This window comes from Punctularia strigosozonata (genome assembly GCF_000264995.1).
Source record: "Punctularia strigosozonata HHB-11173 SS5 unplaced genomic scaffold PUNSTscaffold_9, whole genome shotgun sequence".
Taxonomy (NCBI): Eukaryota; Fungi; Basidiomycota; class Agaricomycetes; order Corticiales; family Punctulariaceae; genus Punctularia; species Punctularia strigosozonata.
Window position 1 is genome coordinate 870,863 of NW_006767441.1, and position 20,818 is coordinate 891,680.

At 54.7% G+C, this 20,818-nt stretch overlaps 8 protein-coding genes across 8 annotated transcripts; 4 read left to right on the forward strand and 4 right to left on the reverse strand.

Moving 5' to 3' along the window:
- Positions 1-173: 173 nt before the first annotated feature.
- PUNSTDRAFT_121408 (GPI mannosyltransferase 1) lies at positions 174-1,711 on the reverse strand (the record flags this gene model as incomplete). The annotated part of the gene is made up of 4 exons (XM_007385468.1): positions 174-413; positions 473-773; positions 829-1,407; positions 1,467-1,711. 4 exons carry the CDS (start codon positions 1,709-1,711, stop codon positions 174-176), a joined length of 1,365 nt encoding a protein of 454 aa, XP_007385530.1.
- Positions 1,712-1,774: 63 nt separating this feature from the next.
- Positions 1,775-2,860, reverse strand: PUNSTDRAFT_104832 (ARF/SAR). Its single transcript, XM_007385469.1, has 7 exons — positions 2,764-2,860; positions 2,652-2,710; positions 2,541-2,601; positions 2,423-2,488; positions 2,139-2,371; positions 2,007-2,085; positions 1,775-1,952 (listed from the first exon to the last, which is right to left on the reverse strand). Exons 1-7 carry the CDS (start codon positions 2,804-2,806, stop codon positions 1,924-1,926), a joined length of 570 nt encoding a protein of 189 aa, XP_007385531.1. The 5' UTR covers positions 2,807-2,860; the 3' UTR covers positions 1,775-1,923.
- A 52-nt stretch (positions 2,861-2,912) lies between these two features.
- On the forward strand, positions 2,913-4,139 carry PUNSTDRAFT_53608 (P-loop containing nucleoside triphosphate hydrolase protein). The gene is made up of 4 exons (XM_007385470.1): positions 2,913-3,108; positions 3,171-3,265; positions 3,321-3,535; positions 3,601-4,139. The coding sequence occupies exons 1-4, from the start codon at positions 3,060-3,062 to the stop codon at positions 4,043-4,045; spliced, it is 804 nt and encodes a 267-aa protein (XP_007385532.1). The 5' UTR covers positions 2,913-3,059; the 3' UTR covers positions 4,046-4,139.
- Positions 4,140-4,491: 352 nt separating this feature from the next.
- PUNSTDRAFT_135926 (uncharacterized protein) lies at positions 4,492-5,830 on the forward strand (the record flags this gene model as incomplete). The annotated part of the gene is made up of 6 exons (XM_007385471.1): positions 4,492-4,647; positions 4,708-4,800; positions 4,857-4,967; positions 5,023-5,067; positions 5,116-5,532; positions 5,597-5,830. 6 exons carry the CDS (start codon positions 4,492-4,494, stop codon positions 5,828-5,830), a joined length of 1,056 nt encoding a protein of 351 aa, XP_007385533.1.
- Positions 5,831-6,038: 208 nt separating this feature from the next.
- Positions 6,039-7,219, reverse strand: PUNSTDRAFT_135927 (ras-domain-containing protein; the record flags this gene model as incomplete). Its single annotated transcript, XM_007385472.1, has 7 exons — positions 6,039-6,080; positions 6,143-6,242; positions 6,304-6,431; positions 6,496-6,755; positions 6,886-6,922; positions 6,977-7,014; positions 7,174-7,219. The coding sequence occupies 7 exons, from the start codon at positions 7,217-7,219 to the stop codon at positions 6,039-6,041; spliced, it is 651 nt and encodes a 216-aa protein (XP_007385534.1).
- Positions 7,220-7,679: 460 nt separating this feature from the next.
- PUNSTDRAFT_53609 (MFS general substrate transporter) lies at positions 7,680-12,348 on the forward strand. Its single transcript, XM_007385473.1, has 27 exons — positions 7,680-7,912; positions 7,965-8,038; positions 8,089-8,191; positions 8,243-8,376; positions 8,431-8,478; positions 8,537-8,561; positions 8,617-8,645; positions 8,700-8,717; positions 8,772-8,944; positions 8,997-9,173; positions 9,228-9,291; positions 9,348-9,424; positions 9,475-9,553; positions 9,604-9,661; positions 9,711-9,839; positions 9,887-9,982; positions 10,034-10,133; positions 10,188-10,927; positions 10,979-11,229; positions 11,284-11,299; positions 11,352-11,468; positions 11,518-11,525; positions 11,586-11,674; positions 11,726-11,825; positions 11,879-11,943; positions 12,003-12,198; positions 12,259-12,348. Exons 1-18 carry the CDS (start codon positions 7,724-7,726, stop codon positions 10,469-10,471), a joined length of 1,857 nt encoding a protein of 618 aa, XP_007385535.1. The 5' UTR covers positions 7,680-7,723; the 3' UTR covers positions 10,472-10,927; positions 10,979-11,229; positions 11,284-11,299; positions 11,352-11,468; positions 11,518-11,525; positions 11,586-11,674; positions 11,726-11,825; positions 11,879-11,943; positions 12,003-12,198; positions 12,259-12,348.
- Positions 12,349-17,078: 4,730 nt separating this feature from the next.
- PUNSTDRAFT_71057 (uncharacterized protein) lies at positions 17,079-17,863 on the forward strand (the record flags this gene model as incomplete). The annotated part of the gene is made up of 4 exons (XM_007385474.1): positions 17,079-17,320; positions 17,389-17,453; positions 17,542-17,734; positions 17,800-17,863. Coding segments are annotated over 4 exons (564 nt in total), but the record flags the coding sequence as incomplete, so codon positions are not given.
- A 276-nt stretch (positions 17,864-18,139) lies between these two features.
- On the reverse strand, positions 18,140-20,498 carry PUNSTDRAFT_127030 (uncharacterized protein; the record flags this gene model as incomplete). The annotated part of the gene is made up of 3 exons (XM_007385475.1): positions 18,140-18,518; positions 18,575-20,154; positions 20,238-20,498. 3 exons carry the CDS (start codon positions 20,496-20,498, stop codon positions 18,332-18,334), a joined length of 2,028 nt encoding a protein of 675 aa, XP_007385537.1. The 3' UTR covers positions 18,140-18,331.
- Positions 20,499-20,818: the final 320 nt, after the last annotated feature.

Below are 20,818 nucleotides of genomic sequence, written 5' to 3' on the forward strand. Positions count from 1 at the left end.
CCTGGCACGCGGTAAGGTGCAGAGTGATTTATACGGCGTACGCAGCCATGAGTCTCGTCAACACCCAGCAATTGCCGATTACATATATCAGCCCTCTGACCCACAGCCCGAGGAAGACGTTCTCGCCGAGGAATTCGAGCGTAATCCTGGCACGCGGTAAGGTGCAGAGTGATTTATACGGCGTACGCAGCCATGAGTCTCGTCAACACCCAGCAATTGCCGATTACATATATCAGCCCTCTGACCCACAGCCCGAGGAAGACGTTCTCGCCGAGGAATTCGAGCTTATACGCCTCCGCAAGCCACAGTGCCTGCACACCCGCCCAAACACCCACGCAGAGCAATGCTTGCCATTTAGACATAGACAATCGAGGGATCAGCAGCGGAAGGAAAACCAGGTACCAGAGGAAGTACTGTGTAAGAAGCAAAGACTGTGAGCATCACTAGAACATATAGGAACTATAATGCATACTTGCGACGTGCACACTTTATTGAAAATGACGAATACCGCAGTCTGAACGAACCACGCAAACGGCAGGTCTTCTCTCTGTCTGCCAAAAGCCAGGCCGGTGCCTAGCGCGAGAGTCATTTGTGGTAGGAAGCTAAGCAGAGGAGAGGCCAGGAAACGCTGCAGAGGCGACAGCACCTGCTCATCTCCGTATATCCCGGGATATGTCAGGTAATTGACGTAGAAGTAAGGCGAAAAGTTGTGCCGATGATCGATCCGGTGTATATGGTATAGGTACGATTGGTATATGAACGGGTATCCCCAGCTAGAAAAGGAGAATGAGACCCTGAACAGGTGTTCGTATCATAGAGGGTGCTTACAGGAGATACATGGCACCTCCTAACGCGAAGAAGGTCGTGGCGCTGATGAGTGCGAATACCGTCGTTCTTCGATTGAACAGCGTCCAGACAAAATGACAGCGACCATAACCATAATCTGCACTGATTACACCAAGACAAGCAACCCCATAGATGACGGGATATATCTTCCAGTGGGTGCTTAGTCCAAGCAAGACGGCAGCAACGTTCCAACGTCGCAGGAGCGCGGCGTAAAGCGTCGAAAGAACGAGCAGGAGCAGTATCGCCTCCGACGATCCGCGCGTCGAGATGGTGAATACCATAGGATTGAGTAGGTGGCTTGCGCACAGGAGTGTTGCTTTGTGAAAGACTGGATTGCTTGCGGGTTTCTCGATCCGCGCGTCCGAGCTTGGCTTTACCCTTATGGCTTCGGGTTTGTGATCCGGAAGGATGACGGTCGTGAGCATGCGGAAGAGCAAGAGGCCGGCAAGTATGTCACATAATGAGAATAGGTATTTGCCGAAGGATTGGTGCACCCATTCATTCGGTGACAACAAAAGGGCCAGCAAGGGGGTATAGCGGTATGTTTCTCTCGTATATGGACTGAGAACAATGTTGAGTACGGGGTTTGACGATCATCTCCAGGTGACATTAGTGCGCACTCGCCGATGTTCAGTCCCAGTTGCCTGGCGAGGGGGCCTTGCGCTACGTTTCCTTCCTCCGCCGATGGATTCAGCAGAAAGCGAGTCGCGTCACTGAAGACGCGATAATCCACGTCCGTGTACTTCAATGCAGAACGGGCATCATGCCATTCGCTGTACAACACGAGCGCGACGCGTAATAAAGCAGAGGACAGCAGGATATGTCGAAAGGAGAGTGAGCGCAGGTGGGAGGCAACCGCGGACATCGCCGCGAAAGCTGAGGGATGCACAGTTGTGGCGTCCGCACTTGCAAGCGGCGAACGTTGCACGAGTAGTAACCACGATCTATATAGTGCAATATGTACAACGACTAAAGGGGAGAAGTGTAGAAAATAGCGTAGTAATGCGTGTCACAGCAGTAAAGCCAATCCTACGATGCCGCGCCGCAGCCCATCCAGCCTAGCTACAATTCCGATACTTAGAGGTATTGCGAAAGCCAACGGAAGCCTGCGCGGTCGTGCATGAGATTAATCCCGAGCGGCTGAGCAATCGGAAACCAACCTTCACCGTAGCCCTGGCGCATGACAACAGAGCACATGAAGATCTCAATGGGTCGGATATCGTTCAAAGGGACTTTGCCCTGTGATAGCTCTCAGACATCTTCGAGCGCGATGCGTCATAACAAAGGCGTACCTTTCCAGTGGTCTGGTACAGACCGAGCTGGTGACGAAGCTCGTCCTCGCTCACGGCGCCTGGGGCGTCAATCTTGTTCCCGAGGATCAGGAAGGGCACCTTCGCGAGCTGCTCAATGGAAAGCAGGGAGTCGAGTTCCGCCTTCGATTCCGGGAAACGTTCGAAGTCTGCGCTATCGACGAGGAAGATGATGCCGTCGACCTCAGGGAAGTAGTCGCGCCAGAGGCGGCGGGCTGCAGACATATTTTAACGTTGTTGCACAGGACACGACGCAGACCACATACCCTGTTGATGGCCACCGAGGTCATAGGTGGTGAACTTGACGTTACCGATGGCGAGCTCCTCAGACGCTGCATGAGTCGAATGAGCACGGTTGAAGCAGTGCGTTGCGAACGGACTAACTCGGGTGAAGAGTCGGCTGCAGAGTCGCCAATCGGTCGTTCTTCAGCATGTGAAGAAGAGTCTACACTCTGCAATGAGCACCCAGTGCGGCCCCGGCGATGCTGCGCTCACCGTCTTTCCAGCGTTATCCAAGCCCAAGAAGAGAATCTTGGCATTCTTGTGGGTCAAACCTAGGCTCTCTATCAACGACCCTCTTTCCCCGCGAACGTAGCAGACTGCATACCCAGCTGAGCGAGAACGTCCCAGAACCAGTTGACAATCCACATGGTGAATGAAAAGAGTCGGTGTTGATCGTCGAAGTGGAAGTTGCAAGGAGAGAAGTGAGGACGGCCGGTGACGCACCTTTGCCACGTCCCTCCTTCCACGCCCCCGCGAGCGACTTTGCCGAGGCCTGCTGGTCTTTGGCTACCTGCACGCCATTGACGTGCGTCTCTGTACACGATGGACGATGACTTTGAAGACTACTTTGATGCCCCCGTGCATCCGGAGACGCTCTCTGCTGGGTCTGCTTTTCCGCCAATGACCCTCGGGATCGCGTCCTTCTCGTTCGCTGTCCTGCTTCTCGCGCGTGCGTTCACCTCGAGCACGTCTCGAGCACGTCTACCGGACGGCCTGGCTCATCTTCCGTAGTGTTTGTTTATGCTCGCCGCAGCTCAAGGACACGAGGGAACGCCGTCCTCCTGCTTGGCGCCTCCGACGCAGGAAAGACCGCGATCTTAACAACGGTGAGCATTCATCCAATCACGACGTGCATGCCGTCTTGCTCATTGCTCAAGGAAGCTGGCTTATCACCAAACCATACCCACACATACGTCGATACAAATCAATGCCACCGTGATCGCCCTGCCTGAATCCAAGCGCTCGCTTCGCCTAGTGGATGTTCCTGGACACCCGCGAATACGAGATCAGTTCCGTGAATATCTACCCGAGGCCAAAGCGCTGATGTTTGTCGTCGACGCAAGCACGATCTCCCGGAATGGGACCGCCGTGGCAGAGTAAGTGCATCGTCTGCTCCTGATGCCTAGTTCTTCATTACTCACCATATATACATCCGGTCTAGACATCTGCACCACGTACTGCACGCTCTAAGTTCCCTTCCTCCGACACAAACGCCACCAGCGCTCTTGATCCTGGCGCACAAATACGATGCTTTAAAGACCGGCGCGTCGACCGCGTCGGGTGCGAACACCCCCGACCAACTCGCTATCAACAGAGTGCGCTCCATCTTGGAGCGCGAGCTGGAGAAGAGGAGAGCGACGCATGCTGGCAGCGTCGGCATGGAATCATTAGGCGGCGACGGCGAGGAAGGTGGAGAGCTCGGCGGTTTAGACTGTGCAGGCGGCGGCGGCGTTTTTCGATTCGCCGATTGGGATGGTGGAGAAGTGGAGTTCCTCGGCACATCAGTCGCATACCCTTCGGAGAAGGGCGAAGCAACGGACGAGATGACGCCAAGCGATGCTCGTGGTCTCTCTAGTCTTCGACAATGGCTGGATAGCGTGTCATGATTATGGGAAATTTGTTACGTGTAGATCAGCATTCGCACTGCGATATGACTCACCGTGATATCTTAAAGCTCATGCTTTCGTACCCGCAGTACCCTCCTTTAACGAGAACACGCAGCGGGCTACGGAAATCAGCTTTTTGGGTTATACTATTTGCGACTGGCATGATGAATGCAAAATCATCACAACGCTCGCCCCGTCGCATGATACGAGATTACAGGGAGTGTCTCGACGCAAGAGATGACCACGCAAGGGGCCCGTCTTCGCGGTTCGCGCGTTCCACGAGAAGCACGCTCACGTGTACGCGCAAATGAGACGCGACGCGGCGATCTCGATATCGGTGCAATCCACGACAGCGAGCATTCTAGCCTGAGTATACTTATTCACGCAGATGTTCTCGCAGCAGCTATCCGTTGTGCCTTTGTCCTCTCCTGTCCACAACCACCGCCATGCCTCAGTTTGAAGAACCCACAAGAGACATTCCAATCAGGCAGCAGAACGGGATCATGAATCTCGCGCAGTTCCGTGCTGCCCTAATTGACGCTGAGACCTCCATAAAAGAAAAGGAGTCGCTGCGTCAGGATGACAAGTTCAACGATATGATGGTGCGTGCAGTATCTGATCGCTATAGCATGGAACTGACGCACAGTGGCTACGCCTTGAAGGAAATTATGAATGGGCTTGCGAGGCGTCACTTCGACCCCAGCCTACCGTTCGACGAACAGAAAGACATCGACTATTCGGAACTCCTCCATGAGGTACGTCATTCTGTGCCTTACTGTGAACGTATAATGGCAGCTTCCTGCGCCAACAGGCAGGAGGCCGTATTCCGATCATCAAACGCTACAAGGGATACTGGCCTTTGAGGCGCTACTATAGGGCTTTGCTACCGCCCAAGAAACGGACTACAAGGGGACTGGGACTGGTAGGTACCCGATACTCCGGAGCGAAGCACTACTAACGCTGTTGTGCTCCGATAGAAATGTTATGTGGATCTGAGGTGTACAAGTCGGCCTCGTCCACGGGTAAGATAATAAAACTGGGTGCTGATGTTCCATGCTGAATGGCGTTAGCGAGCTCATAACAACGACACGAAGGCAATTCTCGATCGCATTTGGGCTATGCCAGGCCCTCCGACTCCGCCAGTGGCGGGGCCGTCTCGTCTGCCGCAGACCGAAGATGATGCTTTGGCGACCCTCGTCGATGGCCTCGAGCACTATGATCATCTCTGGTCAGATCCTTCCGACGAGGAGCCGGAAATTGGTGACGCTGCAGCCGTCGAGGAGGAGCCAATCCGCGAGTGTGATGAAGGTGGACGCATCAACGGCGTCCTAGAGGGGCACGTAAGGGTCGATGGAACCGTAGACTGGGCGGTAGCGGACATTGACGACTCGGATCCTTTGGATCTCTTCGCCATCTACACAGACAGCGATGATGAGATCGACACTTTCAGTCCTCGTCATTACCGGCCCCCCCACCAACATTACACGGTTTGTCCCTTCCCATTCCCGTGTCTATGGTCGCTTATAAACACTGACACCTTCTCCCTCCAAGATGCCCGCGGCAGTGCCCTCCGTACCGTCGTTTACACCCACACAGCCTGGAATCGTGTCACCACGGTGGACGACATTCACTCCCTCCCGGTCCATATTAGCCCCTGCGGGCTCATTCCCCTCACGCCAGCACTCAACCGCATCAAGCGTGCCCTCTACTCAGTCGTCGTCTACGACGTTAGTGTACGTATCATCCCCTTCGGGATCGACGACACCGTCGAAGAAGCGCTCTTGAAAGTGAAGTTGTTGGCTATGCATTGTTCTTCCATTCTACCGTGTACAACAAGACGGCTACGATCGTTCTTTTTCATCGCGAAGCGCCTTGTACACATACAGAACGCGTCGATTGCTTTTACAGTGCGTCAAAGTATTACCGTCGTCATATGGACACAGATTGGATTGGATGGTGTAGGGGCGGGAGAGCGTAACGAAAAGCAAGAGATCTAAAGGTCGTCGTCCTCTTCAGGAAGAGGGACGGATTCAGCCTGCACAGCGACGAAGGTGAGCGCGAGCTCGAGTTCAGATGTGTGATCAAGAGAAAACGAACCTCCGCCAACTCGCGGTTGTACTGCTCCATGAGCGCGGCGTCAACCTGCACCTCAGCGGGTGCAAGAGCGGGGGCGGCGACGAACTCCAGCGCCGGGTTGCTGATCGGAGACGATCAGCATCGGGTCAAAGTCAGACAATCATCGAGGGGGAAGAACTAACCCGACGAGCTTCCTGGCGAGCCACAGGAACGGCTTTTCGAAGTTGTAGTTCGACTTGGCGGAAATTTCGAAGTACTGCAGGTTCTTCTTCCTGTGGAATGTCACGGCGCCGGTCTTGACTTTACGCTCCTGAGCCAATCGATGAGCTCACGTTCCGTTTGATGTAGTCTTGATGGAACAAACGAGAACGCACCTTCACGTCGACCTTGTTGCCGCACAGAACGATGGGGATGTTCTCGCAGACACGCTCAAGATCCCTGTGCCAGTTAGGCACATTCTTGTACGTGATGCGGGAGGTGACATCGAACATGATGATACCGCACTGGCCCTGGATGTAATAACCATCGCGAAGACCGCCGAACTTCTCCTGGCCAGCGGTGTCCCAGACGTTGAAGCAGATGGTTCCGAAGTTTGTCGAGAAGGTCAAGGGATGGACCTCGACACCGAGAGTAGCTGTGAGTCGAAACCGCAGCGTGAGTCATGACGCGTCGATGTGTATAGCTTGGATAGCGCCCGCCACTGGGGCGCAGGACGCAGGCAGAGTGCAGGGCGGAGGGTGCTGAGCGTAGGCGGAGTGGCTTACCAATGTACTTCTTCTCGAATTCACCCGTCAAGTGACGCTGAAAGAGATATTGATCAACACGCGATCAACGGCGTCAAACAGTCGCGGATACCTTGACGAAGGTCGTCTTGCCAGTGCCACCATCACCGACTGCGTGCGATCACAGTATACCACCAGGATTACGGATCGGAGAGCCCGGTTGCGTCGCAGAAGACGCGTTTTATGGCCGAGCAAACGAGGATCGATGACGAGAGAAAGAATGGCGGACATCGGTCAGATACGTTGATGAGGATCGGGCGAGGCACTCACCAAGAACAAGCTTGAAAGTGGGAATTGTGGTCTGTCCCGTGGACATGATATCTGGCAATCGTGGAGTGTATGGAGATGGAGGCTGGAGAAAGAGTTGCGGTTGAACAAGTGGGTGGACTCAAAGTAAGTCGGACGCGAAGATTGATCTCACGTGACCTTCCTATTTCGTCACTCGTATTTCTTTGGTGAAGTCGCGAGCAACGAGTCTTTGCAAAGCATACGATGTATCAGGACACTTATTTCTGTTGCATGCCGCAGATTGTAGATATTTCCGCGGAAGTACGGTGACTTTGGAGCGCCAGTAGGGCGGTAGTCGGCAATATGTAATTATCAGTATTCAGTATTCAATAACCAATGCCGGCTGTCTGAAGTGTGCCGACGGAAGCCGTGCGGTTCGTCAGATTTGGTGATCCATCCCCCGCACCTCGCATGAGCACGATCGGTTCCCGCCAGAGTTTGCGTGGGGTGCGGCCACGGCCCTTGCTCTTATACCACCCTCGTCTGCACCGACCGTCACCTCGCTTCTGCCTCTGACCACCTGCGGGACACCATGAGCAGCGACGCCGACGTGAAAAAGCCCCAGCCCGCCCCTCCGACCGCGCCGAACAACCCGCCGGAGAAGAAAGCAGGCAATGGCGCGCACTGGAAGCAGAACGAGGAACACGTCCTTCCGCACAATCGTCTTGGGATCGTCTTCACGGGCTTGATGTTGACGACGTTCCTCGCTGCTCTCGACCAAGTACGAACCCCTATGTTGCTGCTTGCATCTCATGCGAACACTACTTCACTAGACGATCGTAGCCACCGCCCTGCCCACCATTGTTCACGATCTCGGGGGCGGTAAAGACTACAGCTGGGTTGGAAGGTATGGTCTGCGTCGCGTGTTCATCGCCTGGTCTACAATCCTCCCCTCAGTGCTTATCTGCTCGCCGCGGCTACTCTGGCCCCGCTTTACGGAAAGCTGTCCGACATCGTCGGTCGCAAACCGATCCTCTACACTACCATCGTGATATTCTTGGTAGGCTTGCTCATCCTTGCACTTCGAAATATATGAATAACCATGGCTTAGGCATTCTCCGCACTTTGCGGGGCGGCCCAAAGCATGACATGGCTGGTGATTTGCCGTGCGTTCCAAGGCGTCGGAGGCGGTGGGATTATTCAAGTGGTGCAGATTACTATCTCGGACATCGTCTCCCTGCAGGAGTGGGTACTGCCCAGGTAAATATAGCATATGCCGTGCTGACTGTTCATCCGCAGTCGGGCGAAATATGCAGGCGCGATTGGCGCAACTTGGGGTATCGCCAGGTAAATGGTCTTCCTTTTACGTTCCGCTCAATTGACAACTGACAGGCGCCGTCCATAGCGTTGTCGGGCCCCTACTTGGTGGGGTGCGTATATATGGAAGATGCATAGTCACAGTGACCCACTCACGGAGATTATCAGGCTTTCGCCGACCATGTGTCCTGGAGATGGTGGGTCTTCCCTTCTTTTCCAGGTCAACCTCGGTCTGAAACGTAATGAACCAGGTGTTTCTGGATCAACTTGTGTGCACGTTCCTTGAGACTTCGATTCAATGCATGACGAACCGCTCCTTCTAGGCCCACCGGCGGCGTTGCAGCTGCGATGCTATTCTTCTTCCTTAACCTCAATCCCCATGAGCAGAAGAAGACCTTTAGACAGCATGTCGCCGAATTCGATTTCATCGGCCTTGGCTTCATCGTCGCGGGAACCATATGCTTGCTCATTGGTTTCAACAACAGCGAAACCAGCTGTGAGTGCCCTCGGTCGTAGATTGGCGTAACGTTTACTTTAACGTCGCTCAGGGCGGGCTGCAGAGACAATCGCGCTACTTGTAGTTGGTGGTGTGCTGTTGGTTGCCGCCGGCATCAACGAAGGTATCACCAACCGTCTGCCGATCATTCCCCCTCGTCTGTTCAAGACGCGCACAACGGGCCTCATATTGGTCTCGGTGTTCCTTCATGCACTCGCTTTCTTCGCAGGTACGAAGTTATTTCTCCTTCGTGATAGAAGAACCGTCATTCATAGCGCTCCAGCGGCGTTCTATCTGCCTGTTTACTTCCAGGTTTTGGGCAGCTCTGCCACACTGGCCGGCGTGAAGTCAGATATCTCTTCCTATTTCTACTGGATGACACTGACCGGGCCTAATTCCCAAGGATGTTGCCTTTCTCTCTAGCAGCCGCAGCTCTATCCGCTCTATCCGGCCAGGTTATTTCTCGTACTGGACAGTGGCGTGAGTTATCGTGTCGTGCAAAAACGTTCAAGGCTCTGATCTTGTCTTAGGTCCCCTCATGTGGGTTGCGTGGGGAACCATGACCCTCGGCTTCGGTTTAATGACTATGCTTGATGAAGCATCAAACACGTAGGCGATTATCTCGTGCATGGTGTTCATCGTCTCACGTACTTCATCAGTGCGGAGAAGGTACTATACTTGCTCATCGCAGCCATTGGCGTCGGTTGTCTGTTCCAAGTGAGTCCGACCTAATCATTACTTCGGGCAACTGCTTCATACATAGTAGACTCCACTCATCGGGCTACAAGCCGCCATGCCGATCAAGGATATGGCCACTAGCACGGCGACCTTCGGTTTTCTGCGAACCTTGGGTGGTACTGTTGGCATCTCCGTCGGTGAGGCCATCTTGAGTAGCGTACGTAGTTCTGGCATGTGACGCATTCGAAGCTCATCTTTCCGTAGGAGTTGACTAGGCGCATCAGGAAGATTCCGAATGTTCCGATTGATACGTCAGCCGCCGCGCTGAGTTCCAGCGTGAGGCAGATCAAGAACATTCCTGTCAGCAGCCACTAGTACTCTTGCGGCCATTGTTCTCATCCTATGTTACAGGATGCCGCTACTCGTGTTGCGGTCATGCATGCCTACACTAAGTCGATATCAACGATATGGATCGTCATGACCCCGATCGTTGGCGTAGGATTCATCATGGGTATGCGCATGGATCATAAGGGTTTTTCATCTCTATCTGACATTCACCCGCCAGTAATGTTCCTCAAGCACTACACTCTGAAGCGGATGACTCGCCAAGGACCAGCGCCTGTCAATGCAATTGCCAATGGGACCGATCTAGAAGCAGGCAACGCGAATGCTGAGAAAACGGGTTTGGCTCCCGAAGCTGGGGCACCGGTGGCGCCGGCGGGAGCAGCGGACCTTGAAACAGGAGCACCCGACGCTGGGTCGACGACGAAAGACGACGCGAACCTGGCGCGTAACTCTACCGGCCGGGACGATATCACCGAGAAGACCAAGTATAGCGCGGAGGCATAGGCGGTCATAATGACGATTGTTCCGTGTCCGGGGTTTCTTGGCTTTCGAAATGAAGAAGGCTGTTCATATCTAGATGTTTCCTTTGCTACTACCAGGGCTCTCCGTCGATCATGTTCAACAGCATGTTAGACGCGATCATTAATACACACCCGCACTTTTGTATGGGTGGGTTTAGTCTAGGCGGTATATTGCATGCAAAGTGTGCATGCGGCAGTTATGGTGCATCGCACATAAAGGACGTGATAGCCCTACCGTACGCTATACTGCGCGGCATGACGCGGACACGCGGAGTCGAGAATGGATATCGAAAGCTCACTCTACCGGGTTTCATGACGGTAGCCGCAGGTGATGTGTGGTCGGACATCCAGACGTCTGACCTCTCTGCAGCGCACGTTTCATGTTGTCTTTATAGCTCATGCTTTATTGCTACACCTTTACCGCCGATTTCTCGGAAATCTGGGTCCTAGATAAGTGCGTGTTCGCGATATAGCGCGTGACCTGTCGTACCTAGCACCTCCTCATGCACCAACGTGTCATCTGAGGCGGTATCCATACTTCGATCCGTTAAGGGTATGCTTCCGCTGGCGTATGGCAGCCTGGACTGTGGCTGGATATACTTCGGATCGCGGATGTTGAGCATGAGGCGCGATATGAGAGAGACGGCTAGCGCGGTGGTTGGCGCGGCTCCAATACCACGAAGTGCGGGAGACAACAAGAGGAAAGACAGAACGTTAAATAAGTTAGCCAAGGCGATGATGCTGACGTGATGTCTCTTAGCCCCTCTTATCCTTCTTTGAAATTGTCAGACTCACGCGAAGTATATTGTACCTATTGAATACGATTGTGAGTGGGATGTAAAAGTTGTAGAGAAGAATCATACCATCTCGAAGAAACACGATACGACCCAAGTATCTTCTGTGTCGTAACGATCGAACTAATGTGAACACGAAGATGATACAGTCAAAGACGAGCATCCCGGACCAAGCGATGGCAAGGCCTGTGATCAAGGTTCAGGGGATGAACTGTGCCATTAAGGAGGAACTTACGATCCGCCCTGTCAGTGCAGAAGATGGTCAGAACAAACTGCATACAAGCACGTGTGATTTGGACGTACTGCGTCCGAGTTAAGACGGAAATACATCCTACTACCTCTTCCGCACCGGCACTCTTAACTGTCGGACTATGATCGCTCAGAGTCGCCCACTAGGCGGACGTTAATGAAGCGGCAGGCGAGGGAGGAGTTGCGGGGCTCACTAAACCAACTACCACCGCGGTCGCGGCCGATGTCATGAGAACCGCTAGGACGATACGGCTTCGGTTGTACAGCGCATATGTCCGGATGATCTGCAAGACTGGATGTGTCTATCAGCGACCACCTTTGGCTCAGGAAGAATTAGCGGCGTACCTGCAACTAGGAGTTGAGTGGCAATAGCTACTATCTGGTGATACAGCTGCAAGGTTCCGCACACATCCTGCCAATGTCTATCCGTCAGTCCTGATTTGGTGACGTGGGTCTCAGACGCGCACACACCCCAGGCGTATTCCAGAAGTCTTGAATCACGAAGAGGAAGTCGCCGAAGACAGACAGATAGCGATTCAAGAAGAAGAAGAAAGCTGGCCAGGTGACGCTCTTCCGCCAATATCGGTCGACTTCGTCGGTGAACGTTAACGCGTACTCATAGTAAAGAAGGGTAAACGAGACGGTCGTGACGAAGCGATTGATGTTCCTGCGTAGAATGCAATCATCAGCCCCCTGAATACAAGGACACGGCGAGCCCCTCACGCACACGGCATTTTGAGCATCAACAGCAGCAGCAGGAAAAGTCTCCATATCCAGCGGAGGGGGGAAGGCAAAGCGGGTTAACCGAGGAGCGCCATCGTTCGCAGCGGCGTATAAAAGACGGTAGCACGTCGAGCTCGCTGGAGGAAACCATCACAGACACGATCACTGCGCATGTACATGTGAACTTGTAATGAACGCATCGATGGCCCATTCAGACAGGGGGTATCGCCGGTGTACCAGCTGCGGGCTTTGTGTCGCACATCCGCAGATGTGGGCGCACTCGAGAGGGTATACATTTCCTTCGCTGCAGTACTATAAGACACCGGCTCCTCGTCAACCCCGTCGAGTCGTCAGTCACAGATGCGCAACGGCTTCGGCAGTGCTTGCCGCTATCAAATCTCAAACTCCGCGAGGCCGCCTGTTTGTCGTATCATCGCCACTCGTCGTATGGGCTCTGGAGTCCTTGCTCGGCGACTACGATGTCGGTGTAAGATGAGTAAAGTGGCTCTATGGACGATCAATGTACTGTAGAGTTGACGAAGGTTGGAACTATACTACTGAATCAAGTCAATGAGGTATCGTACGACGACGATGTCGGAAAGACGTGAAGATTGGACACCGAAAGTGCATTGGGCGCAACGGAGGAGGACACCGGCGACGGCTCTTGACGTGGCCGCAACGCGACGTGCGTCGCGCTGGGCATTCTCAGCGGATCTCGTTTGCCCTTTCTCTCTCACCTCCCTCTCCTTCTCGGTTGCCGCTTGTTCCTCCTCCTCAAAGTGTGGGCTGAGCTCAGATGCGACAACAATCCGGTTGTTGATCTTCGTAATTCTACGAATGCCCTTCTTGGTGACATTGTCAAGTCGGGTCGGTAGACATGTTGTTGTGTTCGTCGACGTAAGTATGGAAGGCGCGAAGGCAAGTCGGAAGCATCCAGCCGGGCCGGAACGAATTTGCAATTCCTTCTGCAGCGATTTCGGCTTACGCCCCTGGCTTCTTTGTTGATCCAACTACAGTTTGCATACTTATCCTTACTGCCACATCTTCATCTAATCTTCCGATTGCTAGCATGATGGTGGGAGTCATGTCAATGGCTATCCCCGCAAGGACTTGATTCAAATCATCAAGAGTATAAATCGTCCTTCATTTATCTCCTGGCCGCCAAGATATCGACTCAGAACGGCCAGGATGTGGCTTCGGTAGGCAATCGGACGCGTGTACGTGAACTGAGCGCTGAGCAGGCGATGAGGCATATACTGTAAGGTTCCTCGGTCTAATTGCCGCCCACCTTGGCTCCTCCTCTCAAGTCCGCCCACCGCCTGCCCCCCGAGTAGATTGCATGCAATCAGGTCAGCGTGCGAGCGGTGCACGTATTACATGACGTTTAAATCACTGTCTACCCGTTTTTAGGCATGCATCGCGTACTGAGGTTCAGGGCTTCTTTGAGTATGCACTACGTACCTGTGGTCATGGGCTTACAATCGGAAATGCACGAAAGCTGGTCATATGCACTGAATACTAGGCAATTGGTGACGAGTCGTGTCGATTACGGTACTCATTATGCACAAGAGTGACCTTGGAAGGACCTTGTCAATCCCGGGAGTATATAATTTCATCCATCGGCATCCTCTCGCTCTATCTGCTGCTTGTGAACTCGGTCCACGACGTTACCTGACGCGACTGGTCGTCTATTTTTTGCCCCTTGATACTCCTTACAACTTGGTTCCGAAATACTTTATATCGTACAAAGATCCAGCTTCAACATCGATCGTTCGAAATATCTGAACGAAGACGGATTAGTATCACGTATTTAGCTTTGAAATACTTTCGTACCTATCACCTTTCCATACATAGCTCTTTCATCCCAGCTGCCGCTCGAGCTCTGGTCAGTCAAAGGTATGCTCACATTAGCGGCCGACAATTTATATTGAGGCTGTGTGTATTTCGGGTCGCGGATGTTCAGCATGAGACGCGAGATGAGAGTTACGGCCAGCACGGTCGTCGGAGCAGATCCGAGACCTCGTAAGGCGGGCGATAGTAGAAGGAAGGAAAGTATGTTGATGAAATTCGCTAAAGCGATAACGCTGGAGCGCCCAATAAACTTCAGAGACCCAGAACGGAAGTTTCTGACTCACGCGAAGTACACTGTGCCTATCCCGTGCCCCAAGCATGAGTTTCAAGGAACGATCACAAGACAGATTGGACCACGGACCGTCTCGAAGGAATACAATGCGACCCAGATATCGCTGATGTCGTAATGAGCGGATCAGGGTGAAGATGAAGATAATGCAGTCAAATGCGAAGACGCCAGACCAGGCAATAGCAAGGCCTGACCACAGGTTCAATATCAGAGAGTAGGAAAATAGTGAGAACTGCTCACGGTTGGCTCTGTGGATGGAGAATAATGATAAGGAAACCTTATTTGAGGAGCCAATTGGTGAATGGTACGTACTGCCCCCTTGTCAATATAGAGATGCATCCGATCACTTGACCCGCAGCGGCACTCTTCACAGTTGGGCTCTGGTCGCCTAGGGTAGCCCACTATGCCGTCGCGTTCAGCAAGCAGTACACGGACCATGTGCAAAAAGGGCCTCACAAGACCGACAGTAACCGCCGCTCCTGCAGATACAAGTAGGACGGCCAGGACGGTGCGACTGCGATTATACAGAGCGTAGGTGCGGATGATCTGCAATACTAGTAACCGTTCAAACGTCGTCGTCGTGGACGAGAGAAGCACACAGCATACTGGCGACAAGAAACTGAGTGGCTACTGCTACCACTTGGTGGTAGAGCTGTAATGTCCCGCATACGTCCTACACAATCCCGCTCGTTCGGTTCTGCCCACAAAGACCACGCGAGGTACGCACCTCAGGGGTGTTCCAGAAGTCTTGAACGACGAACAAGAAGTCTCCGAAGACTGATAGATAGCGATTAAAGTAAAAGAAGAACGCTGGCCAGGTGACACGCTTTCGCCAATATCGGTCGACTTCGTTGGTGAATGTCAACGAATAATCGTAATAAAGTATAGCGAACGAGACGGTCGTGACGAAGCGGTTGATGTTCCTATACGATATGATGGATCAGTTATCGGGGCCGGATGGCTTCGAATAAAAACGGTTGTACACTGCGTTCTGGGCCGCGACGGCAGCAGAAGAAAAATGATCCATGTCCAGTGGATGGGTGAAGGGGAAGCACACACATGCCAGCGCAGCGCCGTCTCATATAGGACGCTCGGAGACTCATTCAGATCCGCATCGAGGACTTGATCAGAGCGGCATGAAACGCCGGAAGCGGAGAGCGTATTGACATACATAGACTCGAGTGGGAGCAATCAGTCTTCACAAGATTGTGTGATGGGAGCGCCGGCACGGTGGGCGCGCCGCGCCTCCAATCGCATACTAGCTTGTCCCTTGGCGCAGTAAAGTGCATGTTTCGGAGGGAAATAAGCTCAGAACTAGCCCGAGCCGCAGCAATGGTTACGAGCGCATCGCACCGCAGTCACAGTTTTGCACTGAGAATGGTTTAGGGGCGGTTCCGCGGAGGAGGTAAGGAGGAGTCTCCCCAGTCAGACTCTCGATGCGCAGTGAAGACAGCTGTGCACACGGATGAGAGGGAGGTTGGTTCAATACCCGGCGTCAATACGTCAGCCTGCGCGCAACACAGGTCAGCGTGCAGTATGTAGTAGGCCTCGGGGCTGTGCATGATGAAACAGAGTCGTAGGCGAGCCGGGACGAGCTCGGGACGGCCAAGGGCGTCTAATACACGATATGATGGTGACGCAAGCAGGGCGCCTATATCGTTATGGTCCTTACAGTCCGGATGTTGTCTGGCAGTAGTCTGGTAGGCAACACGATTGCGCATGCATCTTGCATTTGGAGTTGAATGCAGACGAGAGAGGGAACTGATATCAATCCGGGTGATGTATGGAGAAACCAAGAAGCAGACGTGAGAGCTGAGCGGACTCGTGTACGAACGACGGCTCCCTCCCAAAGCTTAGCCACCCTTAGCCACCTGTCTCACCCCCTCCCCGCCGACTTCGAGAATGCCCTCGGAACAGTCATACGCTCATAACGTCGCTGCCTACTCATCTCAAGATTTCGTACCGCCCAAGGTCTGCAGGCTATGCTTGGCGCTGTTCGGCGAATCCGGGCAGGATAGCGAGCGTCGGGGGCAAGACGATGGACCTTTGTATGATGACGCCGGCTGCTGTGGACGGTGTCAGGATATCGTTACATCGCCGATAAACGGAGTCTTTACGGACGTGCGGGCGCGAAACATCGACCCGAACGTTCCGGGCGAGGAAGTCGAAGTCGTCTCTCGAGCCCCGAGCGATCCCGGGCGTCGCGCAAGCACCGCCGGACGACCTGCAAGGCGAAGCATCGCTGAACAACCCGTACTAGAGGGCGCCGCTATCCGACCGACTAGTATTCCCCTGCAGAGCGCGCCGCCCATCACGTCGTCGCTATCTCACTCGCCGTCGGTGTCACGAGTACCGCCCCGGCCATTGGAGCGTTCCACGTCCCTCCCGATGACCTCCGTCGCCTCGACCTCGTACGTCGACAAGCTGAGCAACTCATCGCATCCCGCGAAGAGAGAGACTCCGCTCTGCGACTTCCCGCCCGACCCGATGACCGACATCACCCGTCTCCGCGTGCGCGCCAAAGGCTTCCATTCCCTTTACCCCGGTGCCACATTCCAAGGCAAGCAGCACTCTGGCCGGAGCAGCTACGACGTTACTGTGACCATCGTGGTAAGCATATTGGTGCATAGCATTACCGAGCAGTGTTCGCTCATGCGAGGCCTCAGGATGTTGACTTGCAGTCCTCCTTCCTCTGTGGTTACCTACACATTCGGGGTCTGACGGAAGATTGGCCAGAACTGACGACGTACTTCGATGCGGAAATTATTGGAACTCGGCACGGGTTCCTGACCAGGCGCTGGGGCGCTGATGAGCAGGAAGACATGAACCATTGGGACCGCTTTCCTGCCTTCCGCCGCGTGAAGCACTCCCTCCGCAAGCCCAATCTGACCATGTCGGACCCCGATTGCGGCGCCGTCTTCATGCGGTATGTGCTAAAGTCACCGTGTTCGCTTCTTCTGGCGTCAGGCTTGGTTAGCTTAGCGCTCCTTATAGGTGGAAGGAAAGGTTCTTGGTGCCAGACCATCGAGTGCAAGACATAAGCGGGGCGAGCTTTGCGGGTGCGTCTCGACCCTCTGCTTTTCCATAGCTAAGCATAGCTCTGACACCGCCATTCGGTTTACTGCCACCTACTTGTCCGATCCACAGGCTTCTACTATGTCTGCGTCGACTTCAACCCCCCACCTCCCTCCCCGATGCGCTCGACGTCCCGCCGGCGGTCGTCGAGCGCGGCGACTAAGGGCCTGCTGCAGGAGTGGCCAGAGTCGGACGGTCTCGGGCGCTCGACCGGCGGGCATGCTGCGACCATGAGCGGATATTACTTCCACCAAAATTCCGCTCCGTAAGTCTCACGTCAGCGAAGGCTATCAAAGCCATCAACCTGACTCGACCTTCTTCTGCATGCAGGTATCAGCAGCTGTCGCTGTGCCACGTCGCCGAGAACATGAGCCCTTCGTTCGAGTTCCGTTGAGTATACGTTGTGCGAGGGACTTCCTGACTGAGCCTGGTTCGTGATTGATGCTGACGACTATTTCACCTGTTGTACATTGCCCCTCCACTCCTCATGTTGCTGTCTATACCCTGCGACACATGTACCTTGTATCATTCTTCATGGAATATCATTTTTACGACCTCACTCGCGTGTGCAGCGGCAGGTACATGTAGAACCCGGCAGCTGGCCATTCGTCGAAGCTTTGGATCTGGAACGTCGACGCATAGATATACTTACTCATGCGAAGAAAAGGAGGGAAGGTTCAATCTCACTTGGTTGTATGCTACATGAACAATGGTGTTGGGGTATCGGGGAGATTTCGTCGTTACAATCATTAGAGGTTGATGTAATAAAACGGAGTCCAAGGAATGTGAAAGTCTTGTCCAAGAAACCGGGTGCCCAGTAGAGGAAAGGAGGCGCGAAACTCTACACGAGAGGTGGAAGATATCAACGTCTAAGGCTCGCAGTCGAGGCCATCCGTCTCGGCGGTCGATTACGGTAAGCGGACGGGGCCAATGACGCCGCCGTTTGCCGTGCGATCTGCGCGCGACGCAGCTCCTCGTCGATCCGCCACATGCCGGTGACGAACGCGTCGCGGTCGAGCGACCCTTGGGAAGTCAAGTCGCATTCAGCCCTGCAGGTGAGTTGGTAAACATGTGGGCTCTTTGGAAGGAGCACGACGTAGCATACCAGATCTGCTTCAGCTTGGTCCTGTCTAACCTCGACTTGATCCATATCTCCCTCACGATCGCGCCCTCCAGTCTGTCTTCCAGTCTCACGTCCTCTGCAGCCTCAGGACTTGTGACCAAGTCGACAGATAGACCCCTCCAGCCTGCGGCTTGTCGCGGGGCCAACTTTGCATTCCGTTTCTTATTGAGCACGTTGGCAGTAAAGACAGCTTCGTAGCGTTTCCGGGCTGCAGGAGGGACAGGTGTAGGGCGCGATAGCTGCGACGGTCTCGAGGCGAACGACTGGTTGGATGGCTTGGGCGTGGTAGTGGCAGAAGCGCGGGAGCTCACACTCGTCCGTGACGTGGTGGTGATGCTGCTGATGATGGACGAGCGATCTGAGGCAGTAGTGGAGGCGAGGGACGCGCGCGAGCTCGGCGGCTTTGGCGACCGCACGGGCGGGGCAGGCGGTGCGCGTCGGACGGCGTACGAGGTCGGTATCTGCGACATGGTAGGCGAGGCCGCGTTGGACCGCGGTGGGGAGGTGACTGGGGTGCCGCTCGCGGACGACCGAGGGGTAGTGCGCGGAGGAAGTTTGGGCGGGTCGGGCTTGCGCAGCGTCTGCCACGAGTCGGCGAGTCTCGCGCGCGAGGCGGTCGGGCTGCTGGTCGACGTGGTGGATAGGTGGTCGTACGAGTCGATGCTCACGCTGTCATCCTCCATGGGCGGGATGACAAACTCGGTGGGCGTGTCGGGCGTGCGCGGATCGCCACCGTCGGAAGAAAGCGAGACGGAGTGGAAGGAGGAGATGGACGAGGCTTGAGCGTGCCCCCGCCCGGGCGCAGGTCCCTTGAGGGGTAGGTAGGACGCCTCGACGGTGAGCGAGTCGGACCGAGAAACGGAGGGAGGAGCGCCGGAGTGTTCGGACGATACGGAACGGAGAGAGTTGTACGATGGTCGGCGCGGTGGGAGCTGCGGCGGGGCGGCGGGCTTCGACTTGGGCGGAGATTGCAGCATGATGAGGGGCGGCGAGCTCGAACCTGACGGCACCATCCTGGGACTCGACCTGCTGCTCGGTCCAGAGATGTCGATCCGCTTCGCATTTGGGGAGACCGAGAGCGAATGGCCCCAACCGGCATCGACGTCGGACTGCGTGCTGCTCCGGCTCACGCTCAGGCCATCGTCCAGCACCCAGTCCTGCAAATCGATCGAGCTCTTCTTCTCCAGAGACGGTGTCGGCGTCGGTCTAGGAGATGGAGACTGGGCCGCCTGGCGTGGGGTTATGGGCGATACGAGCCTCCTGGCCTCTGCGGACTGCGGTACCTCGTCTATGAGGCTGACAGGTTTCGGCGGGCCTGTCTTCGGCGAATCTTGGGGTGCACTGAGCGCCTCGAATGCGCTGATGCGCGACTGCAGGAGTGCGGAGGCCATCGGTGCGGACATGTACAGAGACGATATGGAGAGTCCGGGGGCGGACCGGACGATGAGTAGCGCCACAAGATGGCGGGAGGGCTGGAGGAGGTGCCACTCCTGTGCTCTTGCGTCCTCCCACCGCAGGGTGACACCGTTCGACGTCTTCTCGCTAGCACAGAATCTTCCGCGCTATTACGGGTGTGACTATTTGCGCACACTGATTCTCATCTTCACGACGTCTATGATTTGCCGTGCGCATCCGGCGTGATCACCTCCATGTTGACTGTTGGCGCCATTCTCCATGGTGCATCTGTACATGGATCCGCATCTTCCAGTGGCGACAGCATCAGAATGTCGATGGCGATGCCCTTTCCCCATGCGAAGGTATCGCAGGGCGTGTGTCTTGGCTGGGTCTGTGTATCGTTTGTCTCCTCGTGCTCCACTGTGGTGTCAAGCGTCCCCGGATCTGAACCAGACCGGAGTCTTAGCTCAGCTCTCGTGGAACGATGGGTATCTATGTCCAAGTCTGTCATACGTTTTCACCTCTAGTCTTTCGGCGGTGCCTGTCGTATGTGATGACTCTAAATCACGCCTTGCGGTTGGCTGTGTGGCTTTACATGTTCCTAAAGAGAGTCTTGGATGCTGCAACCCCCATTCTCACTCCGGCCTCCATGGAAAACCGCGGCGACCGATCCCGAGGGGTACTCCTACCGTTCTACATCTTGGCAGACTCGGAGCTGATCCAGCGGACAGATACTGATACGAAGTAGCACCCAGCATGAGTTCTCGAGCTTCATTCTGAGCACTCTCGTCGCAAAGGCGAGCTTGGACAGCTGTATGCGCATCCCTGGAA